At 38.1% G+C, this 16,850-nt stretch overlaps 1 protein-coding gene across 5 annotated transcripts in view; it reads right to left on the bottom strand.

The window, feature by feature from the left end:
* Positions 1-16,850, bottom strand: part of GOLIM4 (golgi integral membrane protein 4) — a 73,338-nt gene that overhangs the window by 23,272 nt on the left and 33,216 nt on the right. For all 5 annotated transcript variants that reach the window (XM_033128662.1, XM_033128674.1, XM_033128648.1 and 2 more), the window contains exons 2-5: positions 8,323-8,397; positions 7,097-7,146; positions 4,896-4,949; positions 3,461-3,611 (exon numbers count right to left, since the gene is read on the bottom strand). In XM_033128662.1, the coding sequence (XP_032984553.1) occupies positions 3,461-3,611; positions 4,896-4,949; positions 7,097-7,146; positions 8,323-8,397 (330 nt within the window). The remainder of the gene's footprint in view (positions 1-3,460; positions 3,612-4,895; positions 4,950-7,096; positions 7,147-8,322; positions 8,398-16,850) is intronic.

Raw genomic sequence — 16,850 nt, 5'->3', positions numbered from 1 at the left:
TTCATTCTACTACCACTGAATTCTCGACTGATCCAAACTCTCTGCTCCAGGGAAAATTATTTCCAGGGCTACAATGTGAGACTGTAGCAATCATAGCAACATCATATAATAACGTCTCCCCACCTCAAGCCCTACTACTCAGGGTACAGCCTCAGCAACTTACAGATTCTAGACCCACCTCTTTTACCTTCTTGGTAATTTTTTTACATTCCCTGTATCTGGACATTAGATGTTATGAACTGGCAGCCACAAACTCTTTTTTTTCTTTTTTTTCGCTCCTGCAGTATTGGATTATATAGTGTCTTCCACACTTGAATAGCTGTCACCATTAAAAGAAATCAAGAATCTGGGTCTAACAAAATCTGGCAACACTAGGCCAATTCTCATGTGAAACACTCAGTGGAAGTTGAGTGGTGGCAGGGTGACCATATAATTCATTTTCCAATGGGAATAGTTTTGAGAATGAAAGGAGGTGCTGTTAATTATTATGGTGGGACAGCAGGCGTAAATCGACACTGTGCTGAGCAAACTGTGCGGAAGTGACCGCCGCCCCGTGCAGACAAAACCCAGTGTGGAGACAAAAGTCTCCAGTGTGGTACTCAGCACGGAAGGCAAGTGCCAGTCACCATCCTTCATCACATTTTCTGTCCGCTTTCACTCCTTTAGTGTCCTTGCCTGACTCCTGGGCATTGGACTTGTGATGGAGTTTGGGGGAGAGATCAAGAGCAAGGAGGGAAATGTGGCCGATGATTGGGTTGTCCACTTACGTGTGATACAGGATTTTCTCCAAGGTCAACACGGGACCACTGGTCATCCAAAAGGACTGGAGGTATGTCATTGCCCGAATGGGGCTTCAATACACACACACACAAACACACACACACACACACACACACACACACTCACTCACTCAGTCACTCACTCACTCACTCACTCACTCTTGAAATACCCCAACTTTGCTAGCTGTTAAAATCATTTCAGACCATAAACTTAATGGCAGTGGCTCCCGGGCTGTTGCTGTATTACCTTGAGTAAGTTATTTAACTTTAGTAGGCCTCAATTTCTTCATTTGTTAAATTAAGCTAAATACAACACGTGCCTTACAGGTTGTTATGAGAATTAAGTAAGATGACTGCATGAAGAGTTTCGCCTGGTTCTGGCATATGGTAAACATTTGTTGAGTATCAGCTATTATGATGATGATAATACAAAGAATAATTATCTAAGCTTATATGCTATCAGCTCATCTCCTGAGGAATTCTAAACTCTCTCCTCGAATCACATTAAAGTACCGAAGACTACGTGGACTGTGCACCTAAACTTGCCACTACTGACCTGCGTCTGTCACATATGCTTTAACTTACTATCCTAGGCTTTCTCAAGGATCATAATCAAACAAAACTGTTGACGTGAAAATTACTTATAAATAAAAGTGTCATTAAAGGCATTGTCATACTCTGCTGGTTATGTCTCTTCAAGAAATTTCTTCTCCCAATTAGCCGGCAATAGACAGTGTTCTCTCTGGCTGGTTTTCCCCGTCACTCTCCTGTTGTCTCAGTCTCTCCCTGCCCCCCATGGTACTGGTATATTCCCGCTTTTTGATGACAAGAGTACTATACTCACTGTATTTCTCCTTTTGTCCCTGGTGCCAGGAAGTTCAGACTGAGATATGGGCTTGAATTACGTTAATACACAGAACTCACATACATGTGTCCTATTTCCCATGGTTATTTCTTACTTCTATATATAATTTGTTAAAATTTTAGTACATGTGGATTTTGTTTCAAAGAAAGTACATATAGGGTAGATATAAGAAAACCTGTCCTTTAGTGATATTGCTAAAATTAAATGAGCTAATTATGTAAAGTATGCCAAGCACAGGTCAGGCACCTAAGAAATTGTTTCTCATTCCTTAATGAATGTACTTATCAGTATAGTTTAATGTATTTACTCAGCTTAGCTCAGGTTTGCAAATGCTAAAACAGTGCATCCAATAAGCCAAACGTCTCTTCCCTCACCACTAAAAGGTATAGCTTCCCTGGGCATGGCAAATACTATCTGCCACTGGTGTCCTCTGGTTCTCTCTTTATACTATTAGGTTGGTGCAAAAGTAATTGCGGGTTTTGCAATTATTTTCAACCTTTTAAACCGCAATTACTTTGGCACCAACCTAATACTTTGTGAGGGTTTCTGGTGTTTCGTCTTTCTTCCCTTCCCTGTTTTGTTATCTGAATGACCACCCACCACCTGTCACATCACCAACAAGCCAGAGCCCCTACGTGAGTACATCTCTTCGGTATCACCTGCTGACAGCCAGCCCAATTCAGTCAAGACCACCTTAACCCTTTGTAAATTGCCTCAGTGGCTACTTGACTCCTACAAGTCTTTTTGTTGTAACTTATTATTTTAAAATATTTATAGGCAAAACGATGCAAAAAAAATAAATAAATAAAAAAAGAAGAGTGATCCAAAGTAAGTACCCATCACCCAGCTTCCGACTAGGATGACATCTTATTTTATAAATGTAGCACATTACACCCACACCAGGAAATTGTTGTTGGGCACAGAACAATTAACTAGACTGCAGACCTTACTCAACTCTCACTATTGTTTTTGCAAGTGCCATGTGCCAAAATTTTTAAGTCATTTTTCACACTTTAAACTTATGCAGTTTATTTAAATTTAATGTCATTTAATATTTGTGAATCACCAAATAAGTGAGTGTAGAATGTGCTGTTTCCCTTTTCCAGGACTCACATGTACTTTGAGAAGTGATACATTTTGTTCCATCAGGTGAAAACACCTGATGCTGATGTTGATGGCAATTTATATGCGGTGACGGTCTGCCACGTACCAGCAGCTGTTCTAGGTGCTTTACATAAATTGCTTAATCCTCACACCAATCCCACATGAGGAAGAATATCCCAGCTGTACAGACGAGGACAGTGAAGCCGGTGGGGACTGCACCGCTTGCCCATGGTCAGATCACTAGTAACTGAAGAGGCCAAGATTCATCAGGGCGGTCTGACTCTAGAACCCGAGCTTTTCGAAGTTACTGTTAGCAAATCACTTCGAAATTTTTCTGCCCTCTTGGAGATTTTCAGAAATGCTTCACCATTGCAATTTTTGATCATCACAATGACTAGGAAGCATTAATGGCAGTTTGTGGGTTGAGATCAGAGATCAACACACACACAAAGAACCGTCTTGCCCAATGGTTCTTTGTTGGTGGCCAAGGTACCCCACTAAGAAACACTGCGTATTCTATTCTGCTTCCCAAAACAAACCAAAGAGGTAAGGAAGGATACATGTGAAATGTTACAAAGAAATAAGTGTCTGGTTAAGGACAACATGATAAATATAAATCAACCACTACGCAAAAACCAAAACTACTGTTCTACTGAAACATTCATCTGAGCACTTCCTTCCATATAAACTAGCTAACTAGAGTCCCACATACCTTTTAGCTTAGAAAGTTCCTGTTCTTTCTCTTGCTGCAGCTGCAGGTATTTCTGCTTATGGTCATTAAACGTCCTACTGAAGTCTTCTCCTTGTTTGCGATGTTCCTCTTCCAAGTCGCTGTGCTGTTTCTTCAGCTCCTCATGCTGACTCTGCAAAGATGAGACCTTGAGCAAAGACACAGTCTCTAAATTATATCAGAGCCTATTTCTCGATAGCGTAACCTTTCTCTTGCAAGAAAATAAGAACAAATGAGGAAGGAGGTTTCCTTTTCCTCAGGTTGCTTTTAATTTGTGCTGCTCCCTTCCATTTCCCTTACATTTCAAATGAATAGTTTGGGATCATGGCCAAAAATAATTTTCACCTTGATTTTTAACATCAATGGGAACAATAAGAAGTTCGCAGTGAGCATGTGAGATGGAAAAGGGAAGGATGTGGGAAAATTCCCAGGCGCTCACATTACTGTGGAAACAAGGGAAAGCTAATGGAAAAATTGATCCCTCTGTGGATATTTCAGACTTCCTCTTTCAATCTGTTGTTTTCCTAACAACATTTTTGATATTCCTTCTTTGATTTTCAGCCTTCCCGGTAACCCAGTTTAAAAAAAAAAAAAAAAAAAAAAGACTCTTCCCCTTTGGGGAAGTGATGAATTGTTTATTGAATTATTCTTATTTATCTTGCTCCTGATTATATCATGCTGCAATCACAATCTAGGTAAATTCTACAGTCTCCAAATGTTTTGTGTGAAGGGATGCTCTGATTTAATTCATGAACTGTTTTCTTAATAGAAAAGGTTCTAGTTTCAATAAAAAGTACTTGCTCTACTGATACAGGAGGAAAGGCAATGACAAGCAAAAGGCTGGGGTGTTGGAGGGGTGGGACCGTGGCATACTGGCACACCGCTCTTCTCCTCTAGCTTGACAGAAATAATGAATCTCTCTCTCTTTTTTTTTCGTCTTTCCTGATACACAATAATGAATTCTACCCAAGAACCAAGGAAGGAGAATCTTTAATTATAAACTGTGTCCCTCTGGTAGACAAAAGGACACTTATTAAATATTAGAAACTCAAAGGAAGCATTTTAATAGTTTTACCACCTCCAATGTGTCTAAGATAAAGAAAATATCTAAGAAAATCACTGTGAGAAAATAAACAGACGAAATGCCCTAAAGGATACAGACCAGAAAAAAATTAAAAATTAAGTTGACCAGAAAGCCTGATTTATAAGCAAATGTGTAAATGTATAAACTAAATATATTCTTTGTAATCAAGTGATAAATATGATGAGGCATTATAATTACAAATCATTTTCAGTCAAGTATGACTTTAACATACCATATTATAATACAAATCAAGTCCTGTAACTTTCCTTAATCACTTAAGTTACTTATTCAATCCTTTCATTCATTCATGAAGAACAATTTTAAATTACTTACTTTCAACATCTGATGCTGTACATTCAATGCACTGTATCTACTATTGGAATCTTGCTGAAAATTGAAAACAAAATAGTTAACACAAAGATAAAACAAATCTGGTGCTTTTGCTAAATACAGCTTAAAATTCTTACTACACAGAAGAATTTCATTTATTTCACTTGTGTAAGCTAAAATGAATTCTATACTTGAACTAAGATGTCTCTCAGGCCATCTCTTTATATAATAGCAGAAATAAAGTTTTAACATTCCCAGAAGTTTGCTAGATTTTAGTAATGAAAAAGAGAACATGGAATCATAAAATAGGAGCTTGACAGGGCCCTTGGAGATGCTTTACTCCCTCTCATATTTAGAGGAACAACTGAGGCCCAGATGTATGAGGAAACTTGTCCTGGGACACAATATTGCATATACATAGTAACACATTGTGCCCAACTGCACCAAGGGAGAATGGGGCTAAACCAACAAGGACCAGGTCTCAGAAACTTAGCATGGCTTAGCAGAGGGGAGAGAAAAGCAGCTTTCCTCCCCTGAGCAGCAGTGGGTACAAAATTCTATTATACATATGTTACTTTACCCCAATGAGATTCCATTTCACGGAGTGAAAAACAGATGGATAAGGAACAGGCCAAAGGCAAATATTTCCTTTGGTAGCAGAGCCAAGACTAAAGCTTGAGCCTGAGCCTATGGCTGAATTCTTCTGTGTTCCAGTAGTCGTAGAAGATCACTGTGTCCTAGGGGAACAACTTCACACGTGGGCCTCACACATTTCCACAGTCCTAGGCAGACATACCCAGTCGGTTTACACGACCCCTGAAGGTTTTCTCTCCCCACACTGTGTTGTCCTTACACGTCATCCCCCTTGCTTATCCCAGGACCAGCACAAATTCACCCTCAATCACTGCTTTTTCAATTTTTCTCAAATTCCAAAATTTTTGCTTTATCACTTCATTTTATTGCTTTACTATTTTATTTTGATTTATAAGAAAATTACATTATAAAATGTGCAACACAGTGTTGGTTAAGACTTTTAAAAGCAAGTAAGAGTTGAAAGCTAATAGCTTCCCAGCTATCCAAGAAACTGACTCTTCTCAGTTTTAACACCCCCCAAAAGCATTCAATTAATGCTTACCTTTTTTTTTTTTTTTAGAGTAAGAGAAAGACTTGCTTTTCTCCAGTTAATTTGGACTTAAATTTGATTTAAAGCCAGAATCATTATTAATTCATTCATTCCACAAATGTTTTTGAATGATGACTCTAGACCATTTAGGTACCGTGTCAGATGTTACACAGTGATGTCTGTGTAAGTAGCAGTAAGTGCAAAGGCAAACCAAAATATCTATTATATTCTATAACAAAGAGAGACTATAAACAAATGGACAAATAAATGAATAAAAACAATCTACTCTTTATTGTTAAAACATTAAGGCTATTCTCAATTTATCGCTATCATCAATATTATGATAAGCAAAGGGAGGTTTTAAAAGAAAAAAATTTAAAGTCTTAGTTTTGGAATTTTTTGGTAGCAAAAAAAAAAAATGTATGTGGTGTGATAAAAAATATGGTGAATGGTGCTGCTGAGTACCCATCCAACAGAAAGGCAGGGATCTTCAATGCAGAAAGTGGTGCATCGAACCTTAGTAACAGTGTGTGACAAGTTGCAACTTGTTCAGTGCAGTTGGGTGTGAGCTACAGTTGAGAGAAGGTGTGTTTTAAAGTGTGCCATAAATCATCCTCCATCATGACAATGCTCCATGTCATACATCGCTTCTGGTACTGTAATTTCTGTCAAATAAAAACATTACGGTATATCCTCACCCACCTTATTCATGGGGTTTGGCACCCTGCGACTTCTGGCTCTTCCCCAAAGTCAAAATGATTCAGGACATTGAGGCAGCCACGATAGCACAACTAAAGATACTCATGAAAGAGGACTTCCAGAGCTGCTTTAGAAAGTGGCAAGATCAATGAGGTAAGTGTGTTTGAAGCGAGGGAGAGTGTTTTGAGGGGGATTAGTGGCAATGTGTCTTTTACCGTAATAATTTTTTTTTAATTTAAACATTTACCACATTGTTTGATCACACCTTGTATTTCAGTCCACAATCCTCAATCCTAATGATCAACAGTGTAAAACTTTTTACGATATTTCCCTCTCCTCCAAGTTTCATGGGAAAAAAAAATTAAGGAAAAAGAAAACTTACCCTTCCTTTATTTAGTGTTTCTTGTGCTTCTAACTTATAAACAAGAAAATCTAGAAAATACAAAATGGAGAAAATAGAGTGTAGGTTAATTCATTGTGAATTTTTTAAACATCTAAAAGGATAAAGTTCACTTTACTCAGACTTACAAAAATGTTCTAAGTTTCAAACAATCTACTTGGTGACTTATGTATACTTGATTTTACCTCTTAATATTTTAGAAACAATTGAAAAAAAACTATTATATAAATTTCCTCTTTATCTAAGAGGTGTAAATATTGCATCAACAAAAATCCAAATTATAACCAATCAATTAAAAGGGCATTTAAAATGTGCACTCTGTGATTAACTCTCCTGAAATTAAAGGAGAAAAAACAAAAACAAAAACATGAAGCATTAGTGAAGACAGAGATGATTTATTGCTATCCACTAGATGGCACACTAGAGTCATTCAGGACCTGAAAAGAGACTTCAAGCTATTTAAACCATGTTGAAGGCTCTTAAAGCTTCATTGTCCACTAGATGGCTCTATAAAATCACTGTGTATTTGGAGACAAGGAAATGCCAAATCCTATCAAAGCATTTTAATGATGTTAAACTTCTATTCTTCACACAGACTTAAGCCAAGGGTCAGTAAAACGTTCTAACCCATAATGCTCTCCCCTATTCTTCTTCCTTTTACCCACCGAGTTAATTAGACAGAACACCTGAGTATAAAGATTTATCACAAAACATAAATAAAAATATAAATGCAGATAACTTTAAATTACACCCTGTATAAACCTTAAGCTTTATACAAAAATTCTGATAAAAATCATGCCATTGCCTAATACCTATGCTAAATGACAATTTTTCAAATTGAATCCATCCAATAGAAGCCTTCACAAGGTATTTGTGGATATTTGTGGACAAAAGCTTCAGGTATTAGTAACATATGTGTATAACATTTAGATGAAAAGCTGTTTATTTCTGAAATACTATGTGTAACCAATATATGAACTACTCATGGTAGCACAAACTGAATGAAAGATTCTTAATCCAGTCTCAAGCAGGAGTTACCTTATTACACAACACATAGCATATTGCTTGACATCTCTTTCTCTGTCTGCCTACAAAACTGACTTTGGGTGGTTAATTTGAGAAATATCTTAGCAAAAAAAATAGTAGAGCAAATACACGATGCTTCAAAGAAGAGTCTTAAAAAACCACAAATTACATTATTTATTTACCTTCCTTTGCTTTCTTATGTTCAAGTCTTTCTTTCTGCAAGGATTTCTCTAATCTTGATCTGTGTTCATACACAACTGGAAAAAAAAAAAGAGTTAAAATTTTGTCTTCAAAGAATTAGAAATTCTAAAGTAAAATTAACATTGATTTTCAAAACAGGAGGAAATCAGTGTCTTTTCATAATTAAAAGAAAAATGTATATATTTATAAGTTCCACATTCTGGGTAAAAAACAGACAATCTACATAATTCTGGGCGGACCCCTTTACAGAACCAATACTCTGGGAAGAGGTGCCACCTTCTTTGCCAGCTCCTTTTCCTTCTCCTGCTTCTTAAAGGACAGCATCTCTGTGAGGTTCAGTGTCTCTTTCTGGGCAACCAGGTCCACTCTAATGACTTCAACCACCATCTGCATAGCATTTACCCCAAATCTGTATTCCTGGCTCCTGCCTCTCTCACAGGCACTAGAAGAATACTTCCTAAAACCTACTGGGTGTCTCCACCTAGCAGCTATCCTGTAAACACTGCCAAGTCAACACGACCTGAATCTGAATTAAGCCTGCACAAGTCAGTGAGAAAACCTCAGCAGCATACCACCTGAATGGAAGAGGATGTGTATTTCCCCACAGCAAGGAAAACAGATGAGAGAGCCAGAGAAATGTGGAGGGGACCACATTCCAACGGACCTACAGAAGTGCCCACAAACGAACAAGTCAGGTTTACATCTGCCATGGCCAGAAGGAACGAATGGCAGAGTGATGTCTGCCAAACTGTAAGAGCTTCCTGCACTTTATCATCAATCACAGTCTACTCCGAAAAAGCCAGCATTGCCTGGTGAGTGGGCAAGGATGAGCAGAAGTGTTAGGGGGAAAAACAGGGAAAAGAAGCCTATCAGAACTCTTCTGCATTAGAGGCTTCACATCTACAGCAAATGGAAACTGCAACAGACGGAGGAGCTTTACCTCTGAATGAATACAATATGTATTATTACACTGGACTAGACCAGACATGATACTTACTAAACTAAAACTGTGTTTAAGTTATTGAAAGGATTTTTTAATTGAATAAATTTGACAGGTAACCTTGTGTAAGTTTAAGGTAGACACCTTACTACTTTGACACATTTATATATCATGGCATGATTGTCAATGTAGCAAAATTTATCACATTACGTAATTATAATACAAGAAAGATTTTTTTGTTTGTTTGTTTTAAATCTGAGAGAAGCTAAGAAGCAACCAAATCTGTCCTAGATTTCATTCAGAGACAAACAACACACCCCCACAGAGCAGTTTAAACAGGCAGTGAGGGGAAAGGAGGAGAAAATAAAATAAATTTCTGATGTACCCTTTTAATCCTGTTTGTTCAGCATTATGGTCACACATGATCTCATTCCCTGGCAACTTAGGCCAGACCTGTCATCTGGTTCTCTTACCAGTCCCTAGCTCCCCACGACTGCCTCAGATACAACTGAAGCATCAATCACTGACTGACCATGCACAGCATACACAACTGTCCAACACCATCGCCAATCCCAAGTTTCCACAGTATGGGGAGGGGAACTCCCCTCCCCATACCTGCAACAACCCCTTGTGGCATAAGGGATTCCCTGCCCCGCTTCCCTCCCTTTCCTCATTGTCACAGTGGCCAGTTACCAGCTACTGCTGTTCAACTTCCAATATGGTCATCATCTCGTGGGTCCTCCACCTTCCCACACTGCATCTCTTTGTCTTGTCATCCCATATAAACCTTCTATTCCCAGGGCGCTATCTACAACTACCATAGCCCCTGCCTCTATTCTCACATTTGCTAACATCTCTGTCCACAACTCCCGAATTCCTGCCACCACCGAAAATGATAGGTGTCATCCCTGACAGCATCTATCCTCTCATCCTCAGCCTCCCACTCGTCATCACAATAATATCTGCTCCAATCCCTTTCTCCTCCTGGGTTCCCATTCGAATCATCAGATGACTCGCCCACTCTGTGCTATTATTATAAAGGAATCCAATACAACTCCACATTTACTTAGCACCTGTTGTTTACCTGGCACCACATTACCAATAGACATGCAAAATGAATAAACATGGGCCTTAGCCTCAAGGTCAGATCTAAATAAGAAATAGGTTTTGTAAACCATCAGAGCTAAATAGATTTGGCATAATAAAAGTACATTTAAGCCCAAGGAAGACACGGATGAGCTCCGGATGAGAGAGAGGTAAGGAAACTTCTCAAAGGCAGTGTTCTCGTGGCTGGCTTTGAGAGGGAAGAGCAATTTGGTAGACAGGACACCACAGAAGGCACTTCTGGAAGACATCACAGGGACAAAGGCACAGGGCTGTGAAACTGGACTAAGGGTCGTTGAACTCTTAAAAGCTTGGTCGCAAGTCCATTGTTGAAATAATCACATTTATTTAAACATATCCGTGTGGTATTTAAGTCCCTCGACCAATTTCTAAAAACCTATTAAAACCAAGAGGTTTCTTTGGATTGGTTCTAACAGTACCATCTTGAATGATGTTTTGGAACGAAGCAGGGAAAACAAGGTTTAGCACTATTTTACAACCACAGGGAAGCCAAGCCCTGAACTACGTGCTCATCGTCTGTGAGAATTTCAGTCAAGTGGGGGAAACTTACAGGGAAATAAATAACTTACAATGCTATCATGATGTAACAGAAGCAAGAACGAGATGCTAAGGAACACCTAAGCTCCCCAGCTAGAAGGGAAAACACCCCCTCACCTCCAATCCTCTGGCCAAAGCTCCCACTGTCTGGGTAGAAGGTCACAAGAGTATAAACAAGCTAGTTAAAAGGGAATCTTGGTGCAATAATTGGACATGGTACAGACGATTTCAGAGAGCAAAGGGCATCACTTTCAAAGAAAGGAACAAGCAGAGTAGTCAAGATCTTGCTCCAATGGAAATGAAGTGACAGCAGGGTGTCGTGAGTCTAGGGGGCTTCTATGGGTGTCAGGACCATTAGGGGGAAACAATTCCAGACTAGAAACACCCATGATTTAAAACAAAAACTAACAAACCTGCGGCAGAGTCAAAAGACATATACCCGGGAACCGCTCACCACTCATCCCCAGCCACCTCAGACTCTAAATACTAAACATTATTGTGCAAAGTTGGGGATAGAAGGGAAAAGTTGCCTCTACAAATAATAGCCCTTAATGACAAACAGCAGCAATCACTGAAAACTCACTGTTGCGAACTCAACGTGGTATGGGACTCGGTAATCAGGTAATGACTATCTTTGGCTTGGGAAGCAGAAGACTCCTCAGTGTGATTTCACGATCTAAAAGAGGGGAGCGTCCAGTAGATTACACCAAGTAGAGAGGGAGTGTGGGAGGATGGAGTGAGGGCCACTGAGTGTCGGAGGGTGGGAGACAGTGCTCCATTCTTTTTTTATCCTCTTCCCTCCAACGCAGTCAGGAAGACAATGTGCCAACAGCTGGTCCGTAGTACCCATTTATCATACTGAATCACACAACAGTCTTTGACAGTTTTACGCTCAATGGGAATTTACACTTTCAGCATATTAATGGGCAATGTGTCTTAAGAGCCAGGAGATCCTAGGATACACAGTTAGAAACTTTCATAAATCACCTGAATAGATGCTATATGACATCCACAAAGAGGCGAACATGTTTGTGGATTACAGTCAAGACAAAGGTCTTGAGAAACCTGAGACATATTCATGAAAACATAAAATGGCATCACTAAGAGCAAGACCTAAGGCAAGAAGAATGTGGTTTTGCAAATGTAGTAGGAAAAAAAAAGATGTGGTCAACAGGAATAGAGGATACATCTAAGACACCATGAGGTAATTGTCCTATTAATATTATCTTACTCAGCACTGGTGAAGCCATTATTATAGCATCAGTTTCTAGTCCTGATGTAATATAACTTAAGAACATAGAAATAATTTGAGAGGCGGAGACGATCCCCAAGGGGGAAGGTGAAAAAGCAGCAGTGACTAGTGGAGAGTTAAAGTGCAGTTCTTCATTAGGGTCAGAAAAAAGAAAATAAACTGAAAAGGAGCCCTAAATTAAAGACTGAGGAAACCCTATTAGGTAAAGGAATGTCAGAGTGAAAAATTAATCCTTGGAATTGGAAGTTCTAGAAAGTAGGAGAGAGAGAAAGATGCAGGCAGTAATACGATGGCTGAGAGCACAGACTCTGGCGTCTGAGTTCAAATTCCAGATCCACTCTTTAAGGGGCAAGTTGCTGAACCACAATGTACTTCAGTTTCCTTATACAGACAAATAATAATACCTATCTCTTTGGGTGGATGGCAGGGTTAAATGAGTTAATGTATGTCAAATGCTTAGAACACTGCCTGGCACAGAGTAAACACTAGAAAATACTAAAATATTTTTTTACCTATCTACTGTGGTGACAAAGTACCAGAGAAGCAATCAGGTGAGTCCTTTAAACCTGACAATTAAAGTTTTATAATAACAAAGTAAAAAAAGTGTGTGTGTGTGTGTGTGTGTGTGTATTCAAAAAGTTCAAAAAAGTGTAAGATCTTGATTTCAGTTTGCTTTTACTAAAAAAAAAAAAAAAACCCTTTTAAAAAAAAAGCAAATATTCATTCCAATAGCTTAATAAAACTTATAAACCAGTATTTTAATAAAAATTCAAGGACAGTAAAACAGACCAGATAGAATCTTGGTGTCCTTGTAGCTCTTCTAGATAATTTCCTTATCAATTAAACACACACACACATACACCCATGCTACCCTTAATTCTTTTAAAAATTCATTCTCCAGGCTTTTGAGCTAGTGATTTTCTAGATAGGTTTACTGTTTCGCTTAGAAAAAGGATTGCTAATCAATCCTTGTCACCTATCTCTATTTTTCTATTTATACTCTGAAGTCAAGGGCATCAGTCAAGATGAACTAATACTGCTAGAACCTTTGTAACAAAAAAATATATAATGAACATTCTCACAGTACCAAACAAATTTAAGGAAAAATAAGTATAAAAATAATGGTTCAAAATCAGCATTCAAGATCTTCAATGCAGAACAACACTGTGACAGGAATAGGATTGGAATCACAAAAACTCATGAGAATTGGAGGAAAATCTGTAACACTCATCATCTCTCCTGCTTACTGAAAAGGACTTTAATATTTTCCATGAAGTCGAGAATGGAAAGCGGTTTTATTCCACCTTAAATCACTCAAGAGTTTAAAAGGATGTCAGCTTCCTATGGCAATTTTTCCATTTTAACTTTGACTTCCATCTGAAAGTCACAAGAGAAATTAACTGTATGCATCCACTTATAGGCAAAATACATATCCATGGCATTTCAGGGCAAACTGCTCCAATTCAGAATTAGAAAGCAACACTAAAATTAGACAGAAAACATCGCTAAGTGTTTTAACACCTTAAAGCAAGAGAGGGCAATGTTTCTTTGGCAAAAGCAACAGCCCATGTAATTTTGATTTCAGTCCTGACAGTAACATAAAGTTTTATCTTTATTAAAAACAAACAAACAAAACAGAGGCTTGCTATGAAAGCCACACAACTCAACTTGTGAAAATACTAAGATTTGCAAGTACCTTTATCATTTTACATATAGTAAAATTAAAATGAACAAATTTGTGCTTTTGATAATTGTGGATGAAGACTTTTAAGTATGCAGGATAGCAAGGCAGATAAACTGAAATCAATATAGTTCCCAGAACACAGGAAAGGAAAATAAACTGAAATCAATCTAGTTTCCAGAACACAGTACTTTTGAGGTTTGTTTTGTTTTGGTATTTATGCCTAAAATCATAGACATTTAATATAATCTTTAAAAACAGTTTTTGGTTGTGGTTCTAACTCATCAGAAGTGGGGTGAAGGCCAGACACTTACCCACCCCCTCCTTTGTAGATAGAGTTGGTCACTAACATGAAGACAACATCACAGATACAGTTTTCCAATTATCTTTCCTTCCTTCTTTCATAATTTTACCTTATAAGAAGTCTGAGAGAGAATACAGGAAATCTTTTTAGAAAACGACCCACATAAAACAACTAAGTAGAAGAAAACAGAAGGGGGACAAAGAATAGCATTTTGCGGACCTCACTGGATCCTTCCTCCAGCCCCTGTGAGTTGGCAGAGCTTCCCTAAGACTCTGTGTTCAGTGTCTCCCCAGACTCTTTCAACAAAGTCTCCTAGAATTATGCATCTATCTTCATAACCTCTGATAGGTAACACCTAAACCGTTACATCCAGCTTTCACTTCTCACTCAATCCCAGCTGTACATCTTCCAGTACAATTCAACCTTTCCAGTCTGCTTGACAATTTATAGCTGAATTTAATTATTAATTAACCTTTTTTATGGTTGGCTCCCTCTACTAAATTACATAGTCTTGTTCCAAGCCTGGGGGCAAAACCTTCCAATGGCTGCTCATTACTAAGTGAAACGCACAGCCCTCTCAAGGCTTCCCCTGTTTGATCATCCTGCTCCAGCCACAGCAGCCTCCTTGTTGTCCCCTGAACAAGCCAGGCACACTTTCACCTCAGCACCTCCCTGGTGCTTCCACTGCTCCTTTTCTAGGTACCTCCACAACCAGCTCCCCAACTTCCTTCAGATCTTTACTAAAAGGATACCTACTCACCAAGTCCTTTCCTGGACAACCTATCTAAAATTGCAACCTGCTTCCCACCCACCCTCAAAACTTCCAGTCTCCATTCCTACTTGATTTTTCTCCTTAGCACTTAACACTCTACAATATTTTTTACTTATTTGTCTTATTTATTGCCTTTCTAACCCACGAGAAGATAAGCTCATCATGCAAGAATTTCTGGTTTGTTTTATTTTACTATTGTATCCCTGGTAAACTGATTGTAAGCATTCAATAGATAATGAATGAATGAATGAATGAATGAGTGAACGAACGAACAAACCAGTGAACGAACCGTATGTGCTTTGAAGGCTGGGACTGGCTATCTCCTTTCTCCTTTTCTTCTACATCCCAAACCCTGACTACCACTTCAGTCCCAAGCCCCTAGTTACTATTATCTAGTGGTATTCAATACTTGTTAAACAAATGAGTGCTTTTAGAAACTATTTCATTCTTTTCCTCATTTGCCTGCCATCCTTTATGTCCTAGCATTTTTAAACCAAATTTCCACATTTGTTGGCTCATTAGTACTAACATTGTTCAGAGAATAAACAGATAACAGACTAGAGATTAAATATAAATTTATCTGTTGATGTGTATTTATTTAGGCTCATAAGATTAGCATTTGTTAAATCATAGCCCTGAAATATAGATGCTTTCAGAATGCTGAGAGAAAAAAGAAGTCTGATAAGGTATTTTTCTACCACACGGCAACTGAAGTTTTTTTTTTTTTCCTTTACTGCACAATAAAGTTCCTATAATAGCTCCCAAAAGTGTCTATTTTTAAGTTTTCTATGCATACAGTTGACAAAGTCATTTAAATGGAAATTATAACCATGATTTGAATTGGTGCTTAACTGCCTTTTCTAGTTTGGATAAAACTATACCTAGGCTTTCCCTCATTACATCTAATTGGGATTTGGCTTTTTCAAACAAGTGTTATATTAGCTGACTTAAGTTATGTTTCTATACGAGTCTTCTTTTTGGCATTCTTTCAAGCAGTGAGCTACTAATAATCATTATTATTAGGTGAACTCTATTCACTCCTCATGAAAGGCTTTTTCTCTTAGCTGCTCAGAGCTATCATATTACAGCCTAGCAGTGCTCCAGGCACCTTAGGAGACACTGAAGTGTAAGATTTACTCTTATAACAAGCATCTAATCAATAAATTCAGGTTCTGAGAAGAGGCTAAGACAGGTAAAACAGTAAGAAGATAATCAGAGATCACCAAAGGTTAGGTGAGCGGGGATGCTACAGTGACTTGATGAGTCAGCAGATTTTTAAACATAATCTCTTTGTAAGCTGAGAGGAAAAATATTCTCCTGTCCCATAAAAGTGCTGCACTGTACAAAGCAAAAATTACATGTAAATATATATATATATATATTTAAGTATATACATAATATATATATATTCATACACACACACATATATATATTAGAAACTGAAGGACTCACAGTAATAGAAGGAAAAGTTATTCTAAAATTAGATGTATATAAATAGACCCTGTACAGTACTGTTCTTCTAATCCAGCAGTCAGATTTCAGCAGGACAGACCACAGTGTTTCAGGAAATACGAATGTGAGAAAGAGGGTTAGGTTTCTGGTCACCCAAAATTGATGCAAGGATGTATAAGAATGCCCTTGAGATAAGCTAAATATGCAAAAGCGCATTGTTTTTATAATGGGACAATGAATTTATACGTGTGCTTTTCAAAATGGATTACTTGAATCAAACATAAACATTTGATTCTCATGAGTTACCTAATAATGCCAGCAAAGAGGAAACCACCTAAAATACAGTACTCGAGTATTAACTGCTAAGAGGTTTTTACATTGTATAAGTCTATACCCAGAGACTACCTACCACCAAGGGCAGAATGAGCTATGCTACAACTGGCTTC

Source organism: Rhinolophus ferrumequinum, chromosome 2 (genome assembly GCF_004115265.2).
Source record: "Rhinolophus ferrumequinum isolate MPI-CBG mRhiFer1 chromosome 2, mRhiFer1_v1.p, whole genome shotgun sequence".
Taxonomy (NCBI): domain Eukaryota; kingdom Metazoa; phylum Chordata; class Mammalia; order Chiroptera; family Rhinolophidae; genus Rhinolophus; species Rhinolophus ferrumequinum.
This window is presented reverse-complemented; position numbering and strand designations above follow the sequence as displayed.